Consider the following 22,535-nt stretch of genomic DNA (forward strand, 5'->3'; position numbering starts at 1 on the left):
GCTGCAAACGGTGACTGTTCTCACAATCGTTTTTTACCCTCTGTTTTGTAGGTACGCCATAGGAGACCTGTAACCAATGTTAAAATTATATCAGTATATAATGTAGTCTATAACATTTTGCTGCAGGATAGTTAAAAAGGGAACTGTGAGATCACCCAAAAATAAAAAATCAATGATGGTATCCAAAACATTTTTTTCTGTATTTTACAAGCATATTTAGATTATTTCTGTTTTGCTCTTAAATTTTTAGGGATATGGGCATACGGCTACAAACGCAGAAAAAAGTTGACATGTCCTTTTAGCCTGCAACCGTTTGGAATGCAGTTTGAGCATAAAAAATGAGCATAAAGGGATTTTAGTTAATTTGTTCATTTACAATGCACATGATGCAAGAGCAATAATACAGAACAATTCTGAGCAAAAACAAACCATATTAAGAATAAGTAATAGTTTAGAATATTGGAACAGTGTACTTTTTAAGAAACTATGAAATCTTAGGTCACTAGCTCACTGCTCACTAGCCTTCAAAACCCATTATATATTAATAAAACAATTACTGATTCTGCTCTATATTCTGTTGTTACAATAACACACTCTATTTTCCTCCTTTCCGTAGGTAGTTGCCCAGCTCATGTATTCGCCTGCAAGAACACACAATGCATTGTAAAGCAGAACCCAGAGTGTGATAACATTCGGGATTGTAAGGATGGCTCGGATGAAAAAAATTGCAGTATGTATACAAGCACCAAAACTTCAACGACATTGAATAAACATAGCATAAATAGTTCAACCCATATTTTGGGAAACGCACTTGTTAAACAATGCTGGGATTTAAAATACAGCCCAAAAAGTGTGACTCACTTTTTACATTACAGTGTGCACGTTTTATGAAGGATATAGGTTATAAATTTCAAGTTTTATCGAAATTTAAAAAAAAAAAAATTGTAATTGATTGAAGGAAGATTATCACCTTATTACAACAAATACAAGTAAACAAACCATATCCATATTTATTTCCTTTGCCTGCCTTTGATTTTCTCTACTTATAACGTCTTTTTTTTTTTTTTGCATCTATCAGACTGTGGGGTTCGACCTGCCATGCAGAAAGCTAACAGAATCGTAGGAGGATCAGATGCTACCAAGGGAGAGTTCCCATGGCAGGTTAGCCTAAGAGAAAACAATGAGCACTTCTGCGGAGCTACCATCATCAGTGATAAGTGGCTGGTGTCGGCAGCTCATTGCTTCAATGAGTAAGTATCAAACAGCATGTCATACATCCATGGATCTCTTGAATCATGTATATAGTTATTTTGAGTTTGACAGTAGGGGTGAGTTTGCAGTAGCAACTTGAATATTCACTAAAGCCTACTCACATTTACACTCAGCTTACAGAGAGACTTGACATATGCTACGGATGGAGTTGCTTGACACACACAACAAAACCCACCTACCCCCTGCTGCTAAGTACCATCTGTAGGAAAGAGTTCACTTAATGGACCGTACACTTCTCAGGGTACAGATGTATTTTTAAACATTTTATTTAAATTTTAATTCCGCCTTCCTATTGGGTACTAGATAATATGGTGATATGACCAGGCACTATACCTCATTGTAAGGCTGCCCTTTTATGGCATGGGATTTGGAAGTCAACTCACCTAAACTCTAATGCAACTCCTAAAACAAGTCATATACTTATGACTATATAATTTGCTTTGTGAGCTGTAGTATCTGGGTGTATAGGCCATTTGTTTTGTGTAATATAGAGGACTGGGTTGCACACGTGCGAGAATGGAAATTATTAAAGTATCTGAGAAATACAATACAACGTAAAGGTTTTTAGGTAAAAAACAAATAAAACACACACACCTCTATGGAAGAGCTACGCATTTTACACTGGGGCACACTAGACATTTACATGAATTCTGCTCTGATGCAGAGATAGCAATCTTCAGATGCTGCTACCTAATACAAACATGTAATGCAATACCAAAAATCACCTATGCACTTGTCATTATCACATTTGCATTTCTAAATCAAAGCTGAATGTCCATTATTTCAGTATAGTAGATTTATTCCAGTCTTGTTGTGTGTCACTTCTGATATATTTTGTGTCAACCACAATACCTGGGATTGTTACCTGTTCAAGTTTCATTATGGGTATTTTTAACTTAGCTTCCAGGATCCGGCTGTGTGGCTGGCTTACATCGGATCGATATTTCTGAGTGGTACTGACAGTGGCACGGTCAAAGCGTCCATCAAAACCATCATTAAACATCCCTCCTATGATCCTGATACAGCAGACTACGATGTTGCCGTACTAGAACTGGAATCCCCATTGAGGTTCAACAAGTACACCCAATCAATTTGCCTCCCGGCCTCCACACACACATTTCCTGTGGGCAAGAAATGCATCATCACTGGATGGGGATACCTTAAGGAGGACAACCGTAAGATTTGTCCCACTTTTGAAAATTATAATTTGATAATTTCACAAGATTTTGCCAATTAAACTGCGTTGCTTCTTTAAAATAAAAAAGTTTGCTCTGTCCTGTGGCTTGACAATGTGGGTGTTACGGACTGCGATATGCCTACGTGTTCCTACAGTTTTAGTACAAATTGCCTTTTTTTTTCCTTTTACTTATTTTAGTGATAAAGCCTGAAGTTCTCCAAAAAGCTACAGTGGCCCTAATAGATCAGACACTATGTAATAGCCTGTACAGCAATGTTGTGACAGACAGGATGTTGTGTGCTGGCTACCTGGAGGGCAGAATCGATTCATGCCAGGTAAATTGAGACCACCTTGAAATTTGTATAATGGAGCAAACTGCCAAACAGGTGTTATAGAGTGTGTGAAACATACTGTTTCAGCGTACTCCATGTGAGGTGACCTTAAAGTTCTGCTACTGCACCGGAAAAGTTACTTTTTTTTATCATTATATTTATCATGCAAGAAACTGAGAAGCCTGTTCAGATTCAGCTGAAGGGTTGTCTCTATGTCACTCTGCTTGGGTAATATATTCATTAAAAAAATAAATAATGAATCATTAAGTCTTGGATTCATCGCTTTGTATAGCAGTAGTCTTACTAATTGTAAATATGTTAAAACAGCTGTAAAGAATCCCACTTAAAGAATACTGCCCCTTAGTCTGCATTTTTTTTTATTTAAAATCTCCATGTGTTGCATCTTGTGGCTATGGTTGTATATACAAAAACAGAAATAAAGACGTTAATTATTCTTCCTGCAGGGGGATTCAGGAGGTCCACTGGTGTGTGAAGAACCATCTGGCAAGTTTTTCTTGGCCGGCATTGTGAGCTGGGGCGTAGGCTGTGCAGAGGCCAGGAGGCCTGGTGTCTATGTCAGAGTGAGCAAAGTCAGAAACTGGATCCTAGACATCATCTCAACATCTGTGCCCCTCGATCCATTTACAAGCTCAACCACTACTACAAGTATGAAGAAAACCACAAACTCCAAATCTACCACTGCACGGCCACTAACCAAATATTCAACTACTAAGGTGAAACCACCTAGTAGTACCATGTTGTCTAAACCAACCAACAAACCTCCCAGCACCTCCAAGCCTCAAGGTACAGTGTTCCAGACGAGGTGATGGCTGAATGTTTGCACAATTACCTTTTTGTACAGTATCTGTCTGTGAGCTAGAACAGTGGTAAGCAACCATTGACCTGAAAGGTAAAAAATGTAAGGCTCTGTTATGCATTGCCACATATACATGCACAATGGAAGAGAATCTTACTTCTGATGACATGATCATGTAATTAAAACCATTTAGCACAATGTAAGCTACATTTACTAGGTGGAAATCATTTTTTTTGTTACTTCACACCACAAGAAGTGGCTTCATCCAAAGGCAGACTAATGAAGATTAGGGCTTCAAAAGAATCATTAAACAGCATCATATTATCGGTCATTAAAAAGTCCGGTATTCTGATATGCATTTCTCAATCACCCAAACATGTCTGTAAAAGCATCGTACATTTTTATGTTGCCATTTTCAGGAGGATTTCTCCTATTGTGTTACTCCTAATAATGGCTAAATATTTGTAATATATTTATTGTTTTATTTTTTATTGAAGAAAAAACTAGACCCTGAAACATGACTAGTTTCTAGTAGTCACTCACATGACCATGACACAGAGGCTGCCTACAACAGCTTTAGTTTTGAATAAAACTAAATATTCACTTATTTCGATGTGTTCTTATTTATTTTAACTTAAGGTATATAGCGACTATAACATAAGGAATTTTAGAGATCATTTATGTGCAACATTGACCAATGTGTTATATGGACCAATACCCAATGTTAATGGAGAAAGTTTATATAAAAAGCAGAAATTATCAATTTTGTAATATAGGCCTCTGGGAATTATAAGCTGAGGTTAAGAGCAAACTATGACTCAAACTATGATTTTTGGTGATATTTGGTATTAAGGAAGGCTTTAAATGAAGCAATAAGTCATGATGCAGAAGCTTCTACTCCTGAGAGTTGTGAAGGCCAACTTGGTCCAGTTTATTAGTTTATGAGCATGATCATGTTAAAACTACACTGACAGTATCCCTGCAAACACAGCAATGTCAATCATTACCAAGATCTCATTCGGTAGGGATTTAGACTATCCTACAATCCTAGATTAGTGGAAAGACTCCTAGTCTTTAGTGATTTCTTCCTTTACTGAAAAGCTCTCAGTAGTGCCATCTTTTAATATTATGTTCCTCTCATGTTATGACTTGGGCACATACACAACTGTCAAATAAGTGGTGGCCAAAACAGAATGTGAAATCTTGCAGCGCGGGATAACACATAAAACCTTCTCACAGTCATCAAATGATAGTGAACGTAAAAACGAGACATTTTATAATGATGTAAAAAAAGTGTCCGGGTACAAATAATAATGGTCAAACTCACCAAGGAGGCTCCAATAGTAGTGTGGATCTGCGTCTATGCACTGAGCAGGACCTCCACATACACACATGTTTGATCTTCTACATTGCGAAATAGGGGACACAGAGAGTAGGCTCAGCTATTTTATAATATACATGTAAATGCTTTAAAAATCACATGATTAAATAAAGAGACTGCACGAGAAAACATATCTAAGTATAAATTCTACTCACACCGACACTATAATAAAACAAGACAAACAAAACAAAAACAATTATAAACCAAAAAAACTAAAATAGGCAAATGTGGACAGTGGAGGCTCGGTTATGGCAGGGGGCATAAGTCGACATCTCGGGACTGCATCAAAACACCTAAAGCGGCACTGTTGACACATGCTTAGTTGGCCTAATGGGTTATCTATCTATGGATGAAGAGATTTTATAACGCACATTGCAAGGTTATAAATATAATAGTTTTAGTTTTTTCCATAGCAAAGTGAGACGCTATTTACAGTGAAACAAAGGCAGAGTGATAGTCTGAAATGACTGAATAGAATATATCTTTCTCCTACTGAAAATGACTTGGCAATGTTGACCATTACATGTACTGGCAGAGGTGGGTTTTTAAGATGCTATATGGATCAGCTATTAGCAATGATGTTGTTTGGGGTTGGTCACTAATATATAAGAAATAAAAAAAAAACTGTTTTCTGTCTCTGATAGCAATATGTAGAAACAAAATATTATGATTTCAGAATGTGGCAGCCGCCCTGGGCTCACAAAACCGAACAAAATAGTCGGGGGACTGGATGCCGTCAGAGGAGAAGTGCCATGGCAAGCAAGCCTCAAGGAGGGCCCACGCCATTTCTGTGGGGCAACGATAATTGGTGACAGATGGCTGGTTTCTGCAGCTCACTGCTTCAATCAGTGAGTAGTCATTCTGTCACATTGTGTACCTGCATGACCGTCAGTCAACATGCTACCCAACTAGAGTCTATTCTTTACTCCATTCATCAGTTTTCTACTTCTCATTCTTGTAATCTCTAACCCGTTTTTCCACTCTGTCTCAAACTTTTTTGTTCCAGTTTTCTGAATGTCTTAATGGTGTCTACTGCTGAATTTCAAACTTTTGTAACTAAGCACACTATTGTAAACATTATGTCTAATAATGTTTCCCAGAAATAATTCTTTAATCTAACATTTTGTATCATTCGTAGTTTCAAGGGATACTTTATTGCCACCTGACCCAAAATCAAATACTGATAGTATTTGCCATAGAGGCTTCCAACTTCTTTAACACCTTCGGGATGAAGGATGTGGAGATACATCACAAAAAAATGGTCCTATAGGACCAAGGAGGTATCCCCCATGTCATGGACCTTTTTAAAACTGGCAGGAAACTGTCTACAAACTTTTAAAGAGATTGATAATAATATGGCTTCCTAAAAAGTGTCAAAATGGCTCTACTAAAATACGTTGGGGTGTCTTCATTTCATACCTATTTCAAACATGGTTTTAATGGATAGTGTTGATACCTGTGACCAGTATTGCAGTTAGAGGCCCAGCACGCTAAGTTTGAAAAAATCAATATATAATTTGGGTAAGTTTACTAACTGAGAAAGAGCAGCATTACAGTTAAACAGAGACAAATACAAAAAGTGCTACTGTCCTGTAGTGCCAAAAAATCTTGTTCCTTAAGGATTTAAAGCACTCTTTAAAGTACTGTTTAAGTATATGGTTAGGATGTGGCCCATGGTTGACATTTTTATAGTTTACTGCACATTATTTTAGTTAATAAGCTTGTTTGCAGCATTATTATAATACATTTTCTGTTTTCCTTTCCAAATTAGAATGTACGAGCTAACAGAATAGTTGATAGGATCATTGTCTTGTATCTTCAGAACCAAATTAGAGCATGTGACAGCTCATATGGGATCCACAGCACTAAGTGGAGCTGACTCTGTGGCCGTGAAGATCAGTTTAAAGAAGGTCGTCCAGCACCCTCACTTCAATCCTCTCACCCTAGATTTTGATGTGGCTGTGCTGGAGCTTGCCAGCCCCCTGACCTTTAATAAATATGTCCAGCCTGTATGCCTTCCCTCCGCCCTTCAGAAATTTCCTGCCGGATGGAAGTGCATGATCTCTGGATGGGGCAACATCAAAGAAGGCAATGGTAGGAGTCTCATGTGTATAAGCTGAGCTCAAAGCTTTGTGAGACAACAGATAAGCTCTTCTGGTATGAGTGTTTACCATGCAATTTGTTTGACTGTTTTGTGTTTGCTCTTATCACTTATCACAGTTAATGATGTACATTTTATGCATAGGGTGTGTTCAATGATGAATTTCCCTTTCGTGGTTAGTCTTGATCATAAAATTATTAATGTTTCAACATTTTCATGAATTGCTAACTTCCCACATATTACAGGGCTCTTGGTTTTTAGAATTTGTAAGTGAAAAGGATGGCCATCTGTAACATAAGTACATGATTAAATTATACACAAGGACACAAAACATACTGTATATCAAGATTTATTTTATTGTACATTTTCCCTTATATTACTCCAATAGGTATCATTGCATAGACAATGTATCCCTCTTCTATCCTTTAATAGGATCTCTAAACTGTTGCTTAATCTTCCCATATTATAGCTGGGTATGCTGCCCATACTCAATGAAGAGTTCGGATGATCATAACTGTTCTTTTTTTTGTTATTTGTACAGTGTCCAAACCTGAGGTGCTGCAGAAAGCGTCTGTTGGTATCATTGACCAGAAGATCTGCAGTGTCCTGTACAACTTTTCCATTACAGAACGAATGATTTGTGCAGGATTCCTTGATGGGAAGGTGGACTCTTGCCAGGTGAGGATGAGATATAGAACTTTGCATGCTTTGCACTGTGAGTATGCATTGACACATGTGTATGTATATATATATATATATATATATATATCTTGTGAGTGCAACAGTTTTAGTTAGAGGACCCGATAAATATAGGGGCTGATGGAACTGAAGCTCCAGGCCCATGCATTTTTTCCAGTTAAAGGTTTATTTATTGGTTCGGAAAACAGTAAGGGTACAGCCAAAGCTCCAGACTACTCTGTGCCCTGACCATTGCACAATCGTCCACCCCAATCCTCCAAAGATACCAGGGCGTCCACGCCTTCAGATTTCTGCCAGTTCACCATTTGATGAATAAAGTCCACCTTTGAGCAGACTGCTCAAAAGTTTGGAACACCTGTGTTCCAAGCTCAGGCCAGTGCCTTTTAGAATGGTTATTAGCACACAGCAGCAGAAGTAAAATATTAGCGGTACTTTATGGTAGAAGGTTTTTGTAAGACTGAGGTGGGTAGGTGGGTAATTTTGGAGGAGAGATGGTTTGGTAGGCTGGCTCCTCAATGTCCCCCTGACCACTTTGTTGCTGTACATGATAACGACACACTGCTAGGTGAATTCTGCACCCACCTTATTTTAAATAAGTGTTTTCTGCCTTCTGTTCTAACATTTTAACCTTCACAAATTCCTTAATCCAACACTGTTATGACATGCAGCTTTCAGCAGTAAGCATGAGGATACAAAAGAAAGTTGTTGTAGTGTATATTCTAATAAATGCCAAATAAATTATAATTAATGTTATAAATTACCTACCATGTTTACTTCAATATCTGAATATGTGTGAAGGGTGACTCCGGGGGACCTTTAGCATGTGAAGAAAGCCCAGGTATCTTCTTCTTAGCTGGTATTGTTAGTTGGGGAATAGGATGTGCTCAGGCGAAGAAACCTGGTGTTTACAGTCGGGTTACCAAACTTAAAGACTGGATATTGGACACAGTGGCTCCTGTTCTGAGAACCACAGACAGTGGCATGAACCTTCCCAAATCGTCTGTACAGCCAAGCACTAGCAGTACATGGCCATTTACTCTTAGACCACCAACCTCTACTGGCCACAGAACAACGACTATTTCCAGGACTACAATCTCTCAAACCAAAAGCACAAGAAGTACTCCAAAGTCTTCTACAACCAAAGGGACCACTAAAAAGACAACTACTTCCAAGGTCAGCAGCACAACATCACGGATCACTGAGCCACCCCGACCCACTCAAAAGCCAGGTAATAAATCATATATTTGACTTGGCTTATCTCTGTTTTACTAATGCAAACACTTTGTCCCACTTCTACATACTCAAAGTTGTGTATTTTTTATTCATCTGTAATATATTAAAAGCTGCATCTAATAATTTAGCAAATTAAAATAATTTAATGGGCTAAGTACTTTCCCCCGGCACAGTTTGGGGCTGGATTCTACCCACATGCAGGGGGGTGGGCTAAACCCTTCTGGACCCTTGAACCCTCCCCCTAATGTATAATACATACACACTAGGACACTTACACACACATTCATGCTAACACACGCACATACACACAGATGCTACTCCCCCTCCACACTCATACTAATACACACGCTCATGCCAAAATATACACACTCACACTAACACATATGCTTACATACACATAGGCTCATGCTAAAACACACACTCATGGAGACACACACTTATATACTAACACTCTCCCTATTACATAAAATCACACCACCATCACATACGTACTTTCACCAGAGCTCTCTTTTTCAGCTACTCGCGCATTATATGAGGCTCATGTAATGTGACAGTGTTCCTTGCTCCACATGTGGGCCAGTCAAAGTTGGACCAGCCCTGTTTAAGAATGTTGACCAGCCTTAGGGGCCTAGTCCGCCCCCTTCCCACATGACCATAATGTTTATTTAATGTAGCCTACAACTGGCGGTCTGTCTAATACATTTTACTAAGTGCCCTACAGGAGCCAATTGGTTCCATTAGCCTTTCAATTACACTTTGACTTGTTTATATATGCATATGGAAAATAAAGTATGGTGTGTTCCCACAACTATACGGTACGTAGTTCCTTTTCCTTTTCTGACAACTCATATGTATAGGTTTATTGTGAGGCTGTTTCATCATTTTGCTCAATTCACCTATTTCCAGTTCTCAACTCTAATCCTTATTCTAACAGAGTTAGAAACTATAAGTTTAGGGAAGAGGTGTCATCAACTGCTAGCCTTCTCCCACCATATTAAAGATTGGGTGTGCAGTCTACAGACCCCATTTACTGTACTTCTTCGTTACATTTTACTCGAAAAGTGCTTAATGTGTTTTATTTGAATGTTACCATGGAGTGGAGGCTGCCATAACCTTTTTGTATGCGGAGTTGGGGCAGATTCTCTCCACCAATTTACAAGCTCAAGGAAGTTAAAATTCTGCCAAAATATTCACACTTATTAGAATGTTCTTTTAGTACCATGCACAGCTTCAACATACAAGTGCTCCAACAGAGTCTGCATCAGCAAAGCTAATCCCGAGTGTGATGGAATCCCAGACTGCAGCAATGGTTCTGATGAGCAGAGCTGCGGTGAGTTCATTTACCTTCTGGTTTAGAGACCATGTCCACTGTGTAGTTAGAATATGTTTAACTACCAGAGTAGAGATACTTTGTGCTGATCTATTCTACCTACCTTAACTAAATAACCTTGCTACAAGAACATTTAAAAACCCTTATTTGCAAAAGAATTAGAAGTCAAAGTGCTATTATACATGCTACAATGGAATCTAGGAGATAATTTACAACTTTCTAAATAACAAGGAGATAATATATACCTAATAGTAAGCCTTTTTTTAATATGAAATCCAGAGATGTATTTTAGACTTTATTCACACAAAGTTAGAAAAAGAAATACGCTAATAGCAAATATAATAGTAAATACATTTAACGTTTTAATCACGTTTAATATCTCTAATGTACTACTATCTATGGTAACTGTTTTGTAATGCCATTTCAATAATAAAAAATTCAACATAAAATAAACAAAAACATTTGTTTTCTTTATATACTTTACCTTTCAACTTTAGCAGGAAGGAGTCTTAGGGGACTGTCCCCTGAAAACAGGACATCTAGTCTTCTTAATGAAAAGAAAATCATTTTTTGCTTAAACTTTTGCAATACTGTATTACTGAACTGTATTTATATACTACTGTTCAAGAGTCACATAGAAAGAAAAGCTAATTGTGTCCATTAAAAAAACATTTAATGGATCAGAAATACAGTCTACACATAGCTCATGTTGTAAATGGCTATTGCAGCTGGAAATGGCTGATTTTTAATGGAAAATCTTCATAGCTGTATAGAGGCCCTTTATCAGCAACCATCACTCCTGTGCTCCAGTGGCCCGTTGTGTTAGCTAATACAAGTCTACGTTTAAAAGGCTAATTGAGCTTTAGAAAACCTTTTTGCCATGTTAGCACAGCTAGACATTTCCTTGTTTTCCATGAAAACAGCTAAACGACCCCAGGCTGTAAACACAATTAGGTAGATCTATTCTATTATTAAGTTAACACAAAAACGATCATCATTATGCTTAGAATAGGAATTTACTGAACTTTGAAATGTAGGATTTGAGTAAACTGACAGATCTGGTTTAACTATTGGCAATTTTAAGCATGTATCCATCATTTTCTGGCAGACTGTGGCTCAACCCCAGTGATTCCCTTTAACAAGATAGTGGGGGGCAGTGGTTCCCTTCGTGGGGAATGGCCATGGCAAGTCAGTCTGTGGCTGCGAAGGAAGGAGCACAAGTGTGGCGCAGTGCTGATCTCAGACCGCTGGCTGCTCTCTGCTGCTCACTGCTTTGATATGTAAGTATTGTACATCTTGTACCCTCAATTAATCAATTAATCTTGATTAATTGTGTTGCATATTATTTATAATCTTGCCTGAAATTGATTGCGGGACAAGTATGAGTAAAATGAAAAAAATTAAAGTGGCATGTGAGGAAAAACTATGTCTAGATTTGCCTAATTGTTGTTATGCTGCAAAATTAGTTTCACACTTTTTAATTGTGTGGCCTGGAAATATTAAGGCAAGAGAAGTCTTGCAGTGCGATAACTCTCCCAACTGGCTGTTTTTTTATGTATGAAAAATACTCAATACATCTTTGGGGAAAAAAAGGCAGAACTAACATGATTTTTTTCTCACCAGAGAAATTTCTTCAATTTCAATTCTGTATTTGCAGAATAACGAGAGGAATATAAAGGAAACAAATAAGGACATGGGAAATATACAATCATATTTTTATGGCTCCTCCATAATGTGATTAATGACATTTTTTTTCTTCAAAGATATAGTGACCCAAAGCTATGGGCAGCATACTTAGGCACCCCTTTCCTTAATGGGGTGGAGGGAAGGGTGGAGAAGATCTTCCGTATCCACAAGCACCCCTTCTACAATGTATATACACTGGACAATGATGTGGCTCTACTGGAACTGCCATCTCCCCTCACCTATACCAATCTAATCAAGCCAATCTGCCTCCCAGACACCAGTCATATCTTCCCGGAGGGCACAAGATGTTTCATCACAGGCTGGGGATCAACCAAGGAAGGAGGTAAATGTGCTATATGCATTCAACACAGACTAATGATGTCTTTTGTCACTAGATGTCAAGCACTACCAACCAAGCAGGACTATGGAAAAAAAATCAGTTAGTCTTCGAGAACTGCACAAGTCTGTTATAATAATCTGCCTTCAGGATGCTGCTTTGGTATCAGTCAGTCCTGGGTCATTGGGTCAAACGCATAGGGTTGTGTTTATTAATAAACCTCACCTATTATGCATTTAATTCCTTGGAATCTGCAGGTTAATATTATAACAGGTTTAATGTTCTGGGAGTTGAGACCTTCGGGCGAATTGAGCATGGAAATGCAACTAGCTGAGTGATGGTTCATGATGGCAAATATATTGCACAATTAAAGAGCCAATCCATGAGTATTATTAATTAGTAAGTTTTTAGTTTCTCGACTAACCTATCACTTGAGGGTCAACCACAGTGAGTTAAGGCAGTGAGGTGAAATTTCTTCTCTTGCCATATCGCCTACAAGTGCCAGTTGCATTTTAGTAGCTCACTACACTGCCATATCAGAAGTACTGATAGATCCAGAAAAAATCCTAAATGCATACATATTTGTTTCAGGTCCCATGTCCAGACAACTCCAGAAAGCTGCAGTTAACATTGTTGGAGATCAGACCTGCAAAAAATTCTACCCAATTCAGATCAGTCCCAGAATGCTGTGTGCTGGTTTCATGCAGGGAGGTGTTGATAGTTGTTCTGTAAGTATTACTTTAAGAGGCTGAGCACTTTGGTATATATTTAGTCCACTACATAGCTAATTCTTTATACAGTTTCTTATTTTGCCTTCCTAACGCTACTTTTTCCACTTCTTTAGTAAAACCTGTCAGTACTCAGTACAGCTTTTTCTACAGTGTATTCTAGTATGAAAATCAATTGAAAAACAATTTATCGTTCTTAGGGAGATGCAGGTGGCCCCTTGGCATGTAGAGAACCATCTGGCCGCTGGTTTCTTGCAGGCATAACGAGCTGGGGTTACGGTTGTGCAAGACCCTACTTCCCAGGTGTTTATACCAGGATAACATCTGTCCGCAACTGGATTGGACAGACTCTACGGTTGTGAAGGATCCTACTCGGGGATGGGGGTGGAAGGATTAGAAACCCACTTGGCAGAAGGAACTTTAAAATCATGGCCGTGGAAAGAAGGTGGACTTATGTATGCTTTCCAAGAAGAAAAATTAGAGTATATTTTCTATAAATAAAGGTATCCTGTTATTATTACAAGAAGATAATACAGAACTTTGACTTAGACATATGCACGGGTTGAAAGTGATTTTTAGCTTTCCGCTGTGGATGTATATTACTAAGCGGGTTCAAAACCAGAAAGTGATGTTTAAACAGGTAGTCACAGGTAGGAGCAATGTCATGTAATAGGTTGTGTGTTTAAAGGTAAACAGGGCTATCGGCATGTAATATAAAAGTGACTGCCAGAGATGTGCGATGGGACAAATGTGTAAGTGATTACATAGACTTCATGGCCCATTAAAGAAATATTTACCCACGCATGGGAAAACCTGTTTACTTGGTTATAGGGTGAGTAGTTCTGAATCTTATTTTCCTAGATGGGAATGCAACTTTTTATACGTGAAACTTAAGAAAAAAAAAAGAAACGGAGGACAATACAAAATAGTTATTACACTACAATAACTTTAAATAAACCACCAAATTAATGTGATAGAAGACTCCAATATAATATTTTATCATCTCACCATCCAGCGACTTAACTGCTTCCTTTGAAGGGAGTGTTTAGATGCATCATCCTATTTACACTGGGCAAAATAAATATGCTGTGCTAAAATTTTAAGACAACCTCTACCAGGGACTTAGTCTAACGCTGCCATCAAAAAGCGTTGCTTACAATTAAAGCGACACTAATTGGCAGTGAAACAAACTTTGGTTCCTTGCACAATAACTGTTCAGACTTTAGGATACGATAATCTTTTGTGAGATGATCCAACAGCATGATGAACGACAACATAATAAATATTCTTCTTGACATTAGCAGTGTGCAATGTAATGATTTTGCAGGCATCCCCAAAAAAAGAAAAATTATTTATTTACATAGAACAAAACACAACTGAATAAAAATGTTTATTTTTCCTTGTTGGTTTCCATTACGTTCAAAAAGAATAAAAAAATAAAAAAAAAGACATACGAAACGGGTGTCTTCTTTCCACTTGTACAATGGATAGGCTCAGTTTGTCACTTTTATGGAGGTCAGAGAACGGCACAGAAAAACCCACGTGAACAGAAATAATTTCATGGCATAAAGTAATGAATCTACCCCTTTACGATAGCAGTGTACATATTTAAATGACCATTTGCAAGACCAAAATGTAATCAATGAACCACTCATCCATTCATGTCCTGAGTTATACTTGGAGAAAAGATTAAAGTTTTCCTGGGGACATGAAATAGCACATAGAAAAAGAACTAAGAATTCCACCAAGTGTTTTATTTTTTTTTTGTTGGAAATTAACTCAGTCTCGCTACGTATTAAGAACGCTGAGAAATGAGGTAACAATACACTTGGGATCAGTGAGCAGCTTGAGGCGGACAAAGAAAAAAAAGCAAATTTAATACGAAATAAGTGACAAGCTTGGGAGGATAAGTAACATTATCGATTATCTGACAAACAAAGTCTTTTTGCTGCCAAAACACGTTTACATATCGATGTTTCTAAGTTAGACTTCTATTTGACAGCTCCTTGGCAATTAAAGTGTTTACTCCCAGTTGGGGTAGGTTCATCATCCTGAAAGGTATGTTGTCCTGGACCATGTCACATCTTTGCACTCTCACGCTGCAATCTGGAGTTGTATGCTCGGGAGACAGTGTTCCAAGCGTCCATGTATCTGTCCATACACATTGCAATGCATTTCTGACAAAGAAGAGGGTGTATCGTTAGAAATGCCTAGGAGACAAGTTATTACAAGTTATGGATATTATTACACGTTATGGATATTAGATTAATAGGGACAGAACGTTGATCCAGGGATTTATTCCGATTGCCATATTTGGAGTCGGGAAGGAATTTTCCCCCTGGTATGGGGCAATTGGCATCTGCTTCATAAGGGTTTTTTTTTGTTTTTTTTTTAAACTTTTATTTTTGCCGCAAACAGGAGGTACGCAGTTGAAGTATACAAACATACGTATACAAAGATCAAAAAGAATAAAGGTTACGAAATGATTTTAACCCCTTAAGGACCGGGCTCATTTTTCGTTTTGTACCCTGTGGGACCGAGGCTATTTTGACACTTTTGTGGTGCTTGTGTTCAGCTGTAATTTTCTCCTCACCCATTTAGTGTACCCACATAAGTTATATATCATCTTATTTACTATAAAAAAAATAAAAAAAACATGGTGAAAAATTGAAAAAAAAACACATTTTATGACTTTTATTTGAAAAATCTTTTACTCACCTAAAAAAGCAAGTAAAAAAACTAGCTAAATAGATTCTACTACTTGTCCTGAGTTTAGAAATACCCAATGTTTTTATGTTTTTTTGCTGTTTTTTGTAAGTTATAGGGCAATAAGTACAAGCAGCGTTTTATGATTTCCAAATCTTTTTTAACAAATCTGGTCAGTCTGCCTCCATCTCCTCTTTGGAACATCTTTGAAGCCGGTTAACTCAATTTAACCCATTCAAACCATATATTTTTGAAAACTAGACACCCCAGGGTATTCCAAATGCTGTTATTTTAACCCTTTCCATGCACCAATTATACAACTACACTTTGTCAAACTTTGTAATAGTAATTTTTTTTATTTTTTTTTCCACACAAATTGTACTTTAGTTATAGATATACAGGTGCTGGTATATGTCACTGTCAAACAACACCCCAATATGTGTTCAGCAACATCTCCTGAGTACAGCGATACCCCACATGCATGGGTTTGTCAGATTGTTTGGCTGGTAAAAGGCTACTTTTGGGGCATGCGTAATTCAGGTGGTCATTTGGTCATTGTGCCTCCCTCTCCTCTTTGGAATATCTTTGAAGCCGGTTAACTCAATTTAACCCATTCAAACCATATATTTTTGAAAACTAGACACCCCAGGGTATTCCAAATGCTGTTATTTTAACCCTTTCCATGCACCAATTATAGAACTACACTTTGTCAAACTTTGTAATAGTAATTTTTTTTTTTTTTTTTTTTTCACACAAATTGTACTTTAGTTATAGATATACAGGTCCTGGTATATGCCACTGTCAAACAACACGCCAATGTGTGTTCAGGAACATCTCCTGAGTGCAGTGATACCCGACATGCATGGGTTTGTCGGGTTGTTTCAGATTTAAAATGCCACATTTGGGAAGTGCGCTTATTTTCTCCATTTTGGTCAGTCTGTACCTATGCCCTATATTTGAGCTAGGCCACTCCAATTTACCCCATCAGCCATTTTTTTTATATATTAGACACCCCTTGGGTATTTGAAGTGCTTTTATTTTAACTCTTTGTTGAGATTTTTGAGAATTTTTAGCACTTGCTCAAAATAATAAACTTTATTTTTTAATTTTATTTTATTTTTTTAATACTTTTTTTATATTTTTTTTTACACATTTTGCTGGTACTGGATGGTTCATCTAGTGACATCACTGCATAATTATTTTTAAATGTTAGCACATTTTTTTTTAATTTTTTTTTCCATTTTTTATTTATTTTTATTTTTTTTGAATATTTTACTAATCACATAGTGATTAGAAAGCTGGGCTCCATTGACTTGCATGGTTGAATGCAGTACCTGTATTCAACCAGCAAGTGGAGCCAGTTCTCTAGAGGGTCTGGAGACCCTCTAGCGAACTTTTTCGTCTTTATTGTTTTATTTCCCGGGCCGCCGCCATCTTGCTTGATGGCGAAGATCACCGGCAGCGGCGGCTGTGACCGCTCTCCGGAGCGGTCACAGCCCACCCAGAGGTAAGTGTTTGGTGTCGCTGGATGCCTCCTGATCGAGGCATTCCAGCGACACCATTTAAGTTTAGGAGGCGATCGTTGATCGCCTCCTAAACGCTTTTAAAACGGGCGTCCGCCCGTTTGGCGGCTGTTGACGCCCCGGGGAGGGGCCAGACATGGCCCCCGATGCCGATCTCGGCCTTGCTGAATGCCTCGACATCGAGGCATTGCAGCAAGGCCGTTTAAGCGAAGAAAGTGATCCTTGATCACTTTCTAAGCTTATTTAATTTTTTGACGGTTCAGGACCGTCAAAGGTCATTTAGTGACCTTCTTGTTATGACGGTCCTGAACCGGCAAAGGTCGCGAAGGGGTTAAAGCAGTCGTCAGTGGTACAATGGTAAATAAGACAAAGTAAGAGTATGACGAGGAGTACGAAGCGGAATGGACGCCCGACACAGCACACAGCCAGGACAACAAACGATACATCGTGTACCAAAGTATATAATTCAAGATACATAAGTAAAACCTTACAATAATAATAAAATAAAATGAGAATAAAATAAAATCAGCCTAAACCCGGCAGGGGGTGTCTGCCCAGTAGGATTTGCCGAGAAAACCATCCAGTGTATTGGAACATGGAAAGGAGGAAGGCCCTAGTGGAGGGAGCCAGTGTGGGAATATACGCCGACCATTTAGTAAAGAAGGCACGCGCTTTGGTTTCTCTATGTAGGGAAGATTCGGTCCAATCCATTTGGAAAATATAATTAAGTCGTGACAGGGACATGGCTTAAGTGGGTGGATGTGGTTGGATCCACTGAGAAAGAATGGCCTTCTTCCCCACCGCCGCCACCACCACCAGTAGGGATCTATCTCACGCTGGAAGTCGACAAGTATCGGTGGAGGAAAAAATGCCAAATAAAGCCCATTCGGGGGTCATAGTAAGAGGCAGTTTCAACGATGTAGTGACAAAATCATGAATGGAAGCCCAGAAAACCTGAATTTGGGGACAGAGGCAGTGCATTAAGTCTGCGTCAGGATGGAGACATTTCGGGCAGTGGGAATCAGCCGCCATGTGCACCAGTTTCCATAGCTTTGGGGGAAGGTAGGCCCTATGTAACAATTTTAAAAACATTTCAGAATAGGATTTAGAGACTAATATCCTAGTAGCCCTAATAGTGGCGTCAACCAGGCAGTCTGTCGTAAGGTCTGGGAAGTCCAGCCGCCATTTAGCAAGGCCCTGAGTCACGGTCTCTAGATCAATCAACGGGCGAGTCAAACAGTATAGTCGGGAGACAGAGGTAGGACCAGTCTGCAAGAGTAGGGTCTATTTATCTAGTCTATTGTTCTTGTCAGATGGAGAAAGGCAGGAGAGAATTTTAGAAGCGTAACTGGAGATTTGTAGGAAATGCAACCTATGAATAGGAATGGGGTAGAATTTAGTCAAAAGACCTTCGTAGGAAAGTAATGCCCCAGTACCATCAGTTAAGAAATGGGTCAGGAGCCTGCCCCCCTTAGCATACAAGTGGGAAAACAGAGCAGCAGCCCTGCCGTCATGGAAATCAGGATTGCGGAGGAAAGGCAGGAACAAGGAGACATTCGGGCTAAGGCCTTGGGCCCTACGCACCAACCTCCAAGCCCTGGCAGGGGCAACAAGTAGTGGGTTGTCTCGTAAGGAAACAGGCCAGTCGGCAGGGGGCAGGTGGAGAAGAGAGGCAAGGTGAACGTCAGGTGTAAACTGTTGATCCAAGAGAGGCCAGGCGCAGCAAGGTGTTTGTAAAAGCCATTCAAGTGCTATTTTATAGTTAGCAGCAAGGCTATATCCCAGGGGGCTCGGAAGGTTAAGGCCACCGTGGGAAACAGGCTGTTGGAGTTTAAATAAAGAAATCCTATGTTTCTTATGTTGCCATAAAAAGTTACGGAGGAGTCTATCATGTGCGCGGAGGTCGCATTTTTTTATGATAAGCGGCAGCATTTGAAGGGGGTAGAGAAGACGAGGGAAGGTCACCATTTTGTATAAATGGCAACGACCCGTTAGCATAAGGGTTTTTTGCCTTCCTCTGGCTCAACACAGTAGGGACACTGTTGGTTGAATTAATGGTCGAATTCTCCTCAGAAAAAGTTATTTCCTTTAATAGATCATGCGCATAATCGAGACAAGGCACACAACACACAAAAGTCGAAGCGTTGTCTAATTACGTATTTGGATTACATGGTTTATATAACTTCTTATATTTCTTATCTACTTCTAATAGCATGCATCATTCTGATTGGTTACTTTTTAAGCAGGTTACGCCTCTTAGTAGATATGTTGGCGCAACTCGTGATACATCATAGACTAGACATTTTCTACTGTCTTTGTCAGCAATAATATTTATGATTACATAAGCATTTTTCTAACAGACACAATATGTATATAGGTTGAACTTAATGGACTTTGGTCTTTTTTCAACCTTATGAACTATGTTACTATGAGACAAATACTACTGATATCTATCTGTAAGGAATTGCATCAAGCTGGACGTAGCTTATATAACCACAGTACGGACGCAATTACAGGCCAATGACAAATTGATAGAGGTGGTGACACTGCAACGGTGTGCCAACAGTAAGTTTGTAATGAAGAAACTGGTAGATCATCAGGTAGCAGTGGTTATGAAGGAGTGATTAATAATCAGGGGTGTTGGTTGTGCGGGCGACAAAGACAACCAGGAGACATTTCACCAATGATTAAAAAAAACAAATAAATCAAATATAGCACTATTGGGGGGTTCTTGGATGGTCCTGCCATCAACCTATTTGTGTAACAAACTTTCGGAAAAAGGTCCTGGACAGCTGATGCCTCCAGTTAAAATACGACCTTTGTTCTGCAAACAAGACAGGCAATAAGGATGCCTTGGAAAGACTGAACCTAATTGTACATTAGCATTTGTCTCCATCTGTAAAATGGCATGCATTTTTTCTCTTCTCTCACTTGTTTGTCTATTTTTTTTATTCCCCCTACCACAGAACAGAGACTAAGACGTGATTAAGGTTTAAGTCTACAATATTCTTTATTTCTTTGTTAACTTTTTGTTTCTATTCTTTTAGCTAAAATAATGCACATTCAAGTAATTACAAAATACTTTAATGTTCATCCGTCGCTGGTGGGCAGTATGCTGATTATCGAGAATTTTTACAGTGTTAGAGTTACAACGGACAAAATAAAATGTTTACACAAGTATGCAAAGCAAGACAGAGTACTCTATATTAAAACACTTAGTATAAAAATGTTATTCTTTATTATGGCTGAACAACTACAGTCATTAAGGGCTGCAGACAAGTTAGAAATTCTGTATATTCCTGCTTGGGAAAAAAAAAGGAGTCTAACCCCTTCAGTCCCCTACTGACGTACCTGTATGTCCTAAAAATACATCTACTAAACCCCTTTAGGACGTACAAGTACGTCCTGACCTTCTTGCAGCAGCAGGGACACATCCCTGCCGCTAGACAGGAGATCAGGCTGGGTTTCTGATCTAAGCCAAGTGATGTCATTGTCACATGACTGGCATTAATAACATGTTAAAGAGGTCCCTAAGAGGACCTCTAACCACACGGCACTGATACTGAGGATTCAGAGGGGAAAGTATATAAAAAAGTTTTTTTTCAAATTTTCGCTAGTTTTATCCTACATTTCTCATCCTAAATTTTCAATATATAGTTTACATGGGTATACTATTCGCAAGAAAGGGGGAACAATCGCTGAATCGGCATACCGCAAAGATGGCAAAATTGCTCTGGGACTTGAGGTACCAAAAACCACTGGCACTGAAGGGGTTAATTGAAGATGTCCAAAAACTGTGGTCCCTTAGCCCACCTCAAGGTGGGCTAACATTAAAGGTCAGCCTGCATGAGACCTACCTGTTCTGAATTGTCCAGGGAGCTTCCAGGTTTCCCGATACATTTTCGAAAACACTTATCAGTCATCCTCTGTGGGGATAAGAACATTTAAAAATGTGTCAGTACAAATGGCTCTACATATTCTTAAAAAAAACAAACAAAACACGAATCTACCATGTATACAAAGGTGACTGCACCTGTTTATCTTTAAAACCAATAAAGATCATATTAAAAGGAATACTACTTGCAGGCAGGGAATGTTTGTTCGATCTACTGAATAATATCTTTTTTTTTAATGGGATTTTTTAAACTAGATTATCTATTACATAGTTGGAAATGAAAATTAATCCTGTGCATTCGCATTAGCATACATCAGCTCGACTTTCATTCCTGAGTTGAGCTCCCACTGAAATCAATGGGAGCTAAACCGGCATGCTATGCGACAAATAACTCACTGTTTAGCAAATCAATCCCTTTGACACATACTGATGCAGAAGTTGCTTAGTAAGATGACTACAAACCGCAGAACAGAATGAGGTAGTAAATTGAACAAAGGGTAGCATGTAACAAGTAGACAAAAGTAATGACCACGGGGATAGTAAAATCTAGATGCTGGGAGATGTTGAACCAGGTTGAACTGAAGTGATCAATTTATGAATGACAAGGGGTGGTTGAAAAGGCAAAGCTGCAGGTGATCCAGGGTGGGCAGGCTTGGCGGATGCTTCCATGACAACAGTGGAAATTGTAGATGTTACCGTTTGGACGGATAGCTTAAAACGCAAGGCAAGTCTTCAAGATAGATATAAAAACAGAGCTACTATACATTTTGCTATAGGTGGATTTTGGGAAGAGCAGGGAGTACACAGGTCGAGTTAAGAAGCAGATAGCAAAAGGTGACAGCAAAGGCAACAGGGCAAAGAACTACAACATAACATGATGGACAACGAAACCAAATGTGTACGGCCCATATCTTTTCTTTATCGCTAGTTATATGATTGGCATTGTTCACTACCGCAAAACACAACAGAACTATACAGCCACACTGGGAAATACTCGTATAGTACACAGTGCAGGCGTTGAAGGCATTTTTGTTTATTGTTCGTATCTAGTGCACTACCAAGTAATAATATCAACAGCCGACGTATATTTAACGCATACATAAGACAAGTGACAAGGTCATTACTATAGGTAGCTGCTGGTCACGTGATTCGGCTGCCTATCTGATGGAATAATGGTTTGTGCGTTGGTGCTGACCTGCAGTAGTTCTTGTGCATTTGCCACCGCAATCTGGACTTTGACTTGCTCCATGATAGCCCCGGTATCAACCTTGCCAGAGCCCGAAGATCCAGAGGAAAAGTCCGACCCGTACCCGTCCAT

At 38.8% G+C, this 22,535-nt stretch overlaps 2 protein-coding genes across 2 annotated transcripts; one reads left to right on the plus strand and one right to left on the minus strand.

Annotated features, from left to right (window-relative positions):
- The first annotated feature begins 627 nt into the window (after positions 1 to 627).
- Positions 628 to 13,455, plus strand: LOC149274909 (transmembrane protease serine 9-like). Its single transcript, XM_089505106.1, has 14 exons — positions 628 to 730; positions 1,079 to 1,250; positions 2,173 to 2,447; positions 2,648 to 2,784; positions 3,246 to 3,585; positions 5,656 to 5,827; positions 6,802 to 7,073; positions 7,622 to 7,758; positions 8,578 to 9,007; positions 10,229 to 10,342; positions 11,451 to 11,622; positions 12,106 to 12,371; positions 12,957 to 13,093; positions 13,294 to 13,455. Exons 2-14 carry the CDS (start codon positions 1,099 to 1,101, stop codon positions 13,453 to 13,455), a joined length of 2,766 nt encoding a protein of 921 aa, XP_089361232.1. The 5' UTR covers positions 628 to 730; positions 1,079 to 1,098.
- A 1,716-nt stretch (positions 13,456 to 15,171) lies between these two features.
- On the minus strand, positions 15,172 to 22,535 carry LOC149274910 (mitochondrial import inner membrane translocase subunit Tim13-A). Its single transcript, XM_089505128.1, has 3 exons — positions 22,413 to 22,535; positions 21,180 to 21,248; positions 15,172 to 15,270 (listed from the first exon to the last, which is right to left on the minus strand). The coding sequence occupies exons 1-3, from the start codon at positions 22,533 to 22,535 to the stop codon at positions 15,172 to 15,174; spliced, it is 291 nt and encodes a 96-aa protein (XP_089361254.1).

The sequence above is a fragment of the Sceloporus occidentalis genome, unplaced genomic scaffold (assembly GCF_023333645.1).
Source record: "Sceloporus occidentalis isolate IW3139 unplaced genomic scaffold, rSceOcc1.0.p SCAF_311, whole genome shotgun sequence".
NCBI lineage: Eukaryota > Metazoa > Chordata > Lepidosauria > Squamata > Phrynosomatidae > Sceloporus > Sceloporus occidentalis.

What these genes read in the sequence shown, in the direction of transcription:
- LOC149274909 (XM_089505106.1), top strand. Translation starts at nt 1,099, where the DNA reads ATGCAGAAAGCTAACAGAATCGTAGGAGGATCAGATGCTACCAAGGGA. An exon ending in CAACATCAAAGAAGGCAATG is followed by an intron (nt 7,074 to 7,621) that starts GTAGGAGTCTCA and finishes TTATTTGTACAG; the next exon opens with TGTCCAAACCTGAGGTGCTG. An exon ending in GGAAGGTGGACTCTTGCCAG is followed by an intron (nt 7,759 to 8,577) that starts GTGAGGATGAGA and finishes ATATGTGTGAAG; the next exon opens with GGTGACTCCGGGGGACCTTT.
- LOC149274910 (XM_089505128.1), bottom strand. Translation starts at nt 22,535, where the DNA reads ATGGACGGGTACGGGTCGGACTTTTCCTCTGGATCTTCGGGCTCTGGC. An exon ending in ATGCACAAGAACTACTGCAG is followed by an intron (nt 21,249 to 22,412) that starts GTCAGCACCAAC and finishes TTATCCCCACAG; the next exon opens with AGGATGACTGATAAGTGTTT. An exon ending in CCCTGGACAATTCAGAACAG is followed by an intron (nt 15,271 to 21,179) that starts GTAGGTCTCATG and finishes CTTCTTTGTCAG; the next exon opens with AAATGCATTGCAATGTGTAT.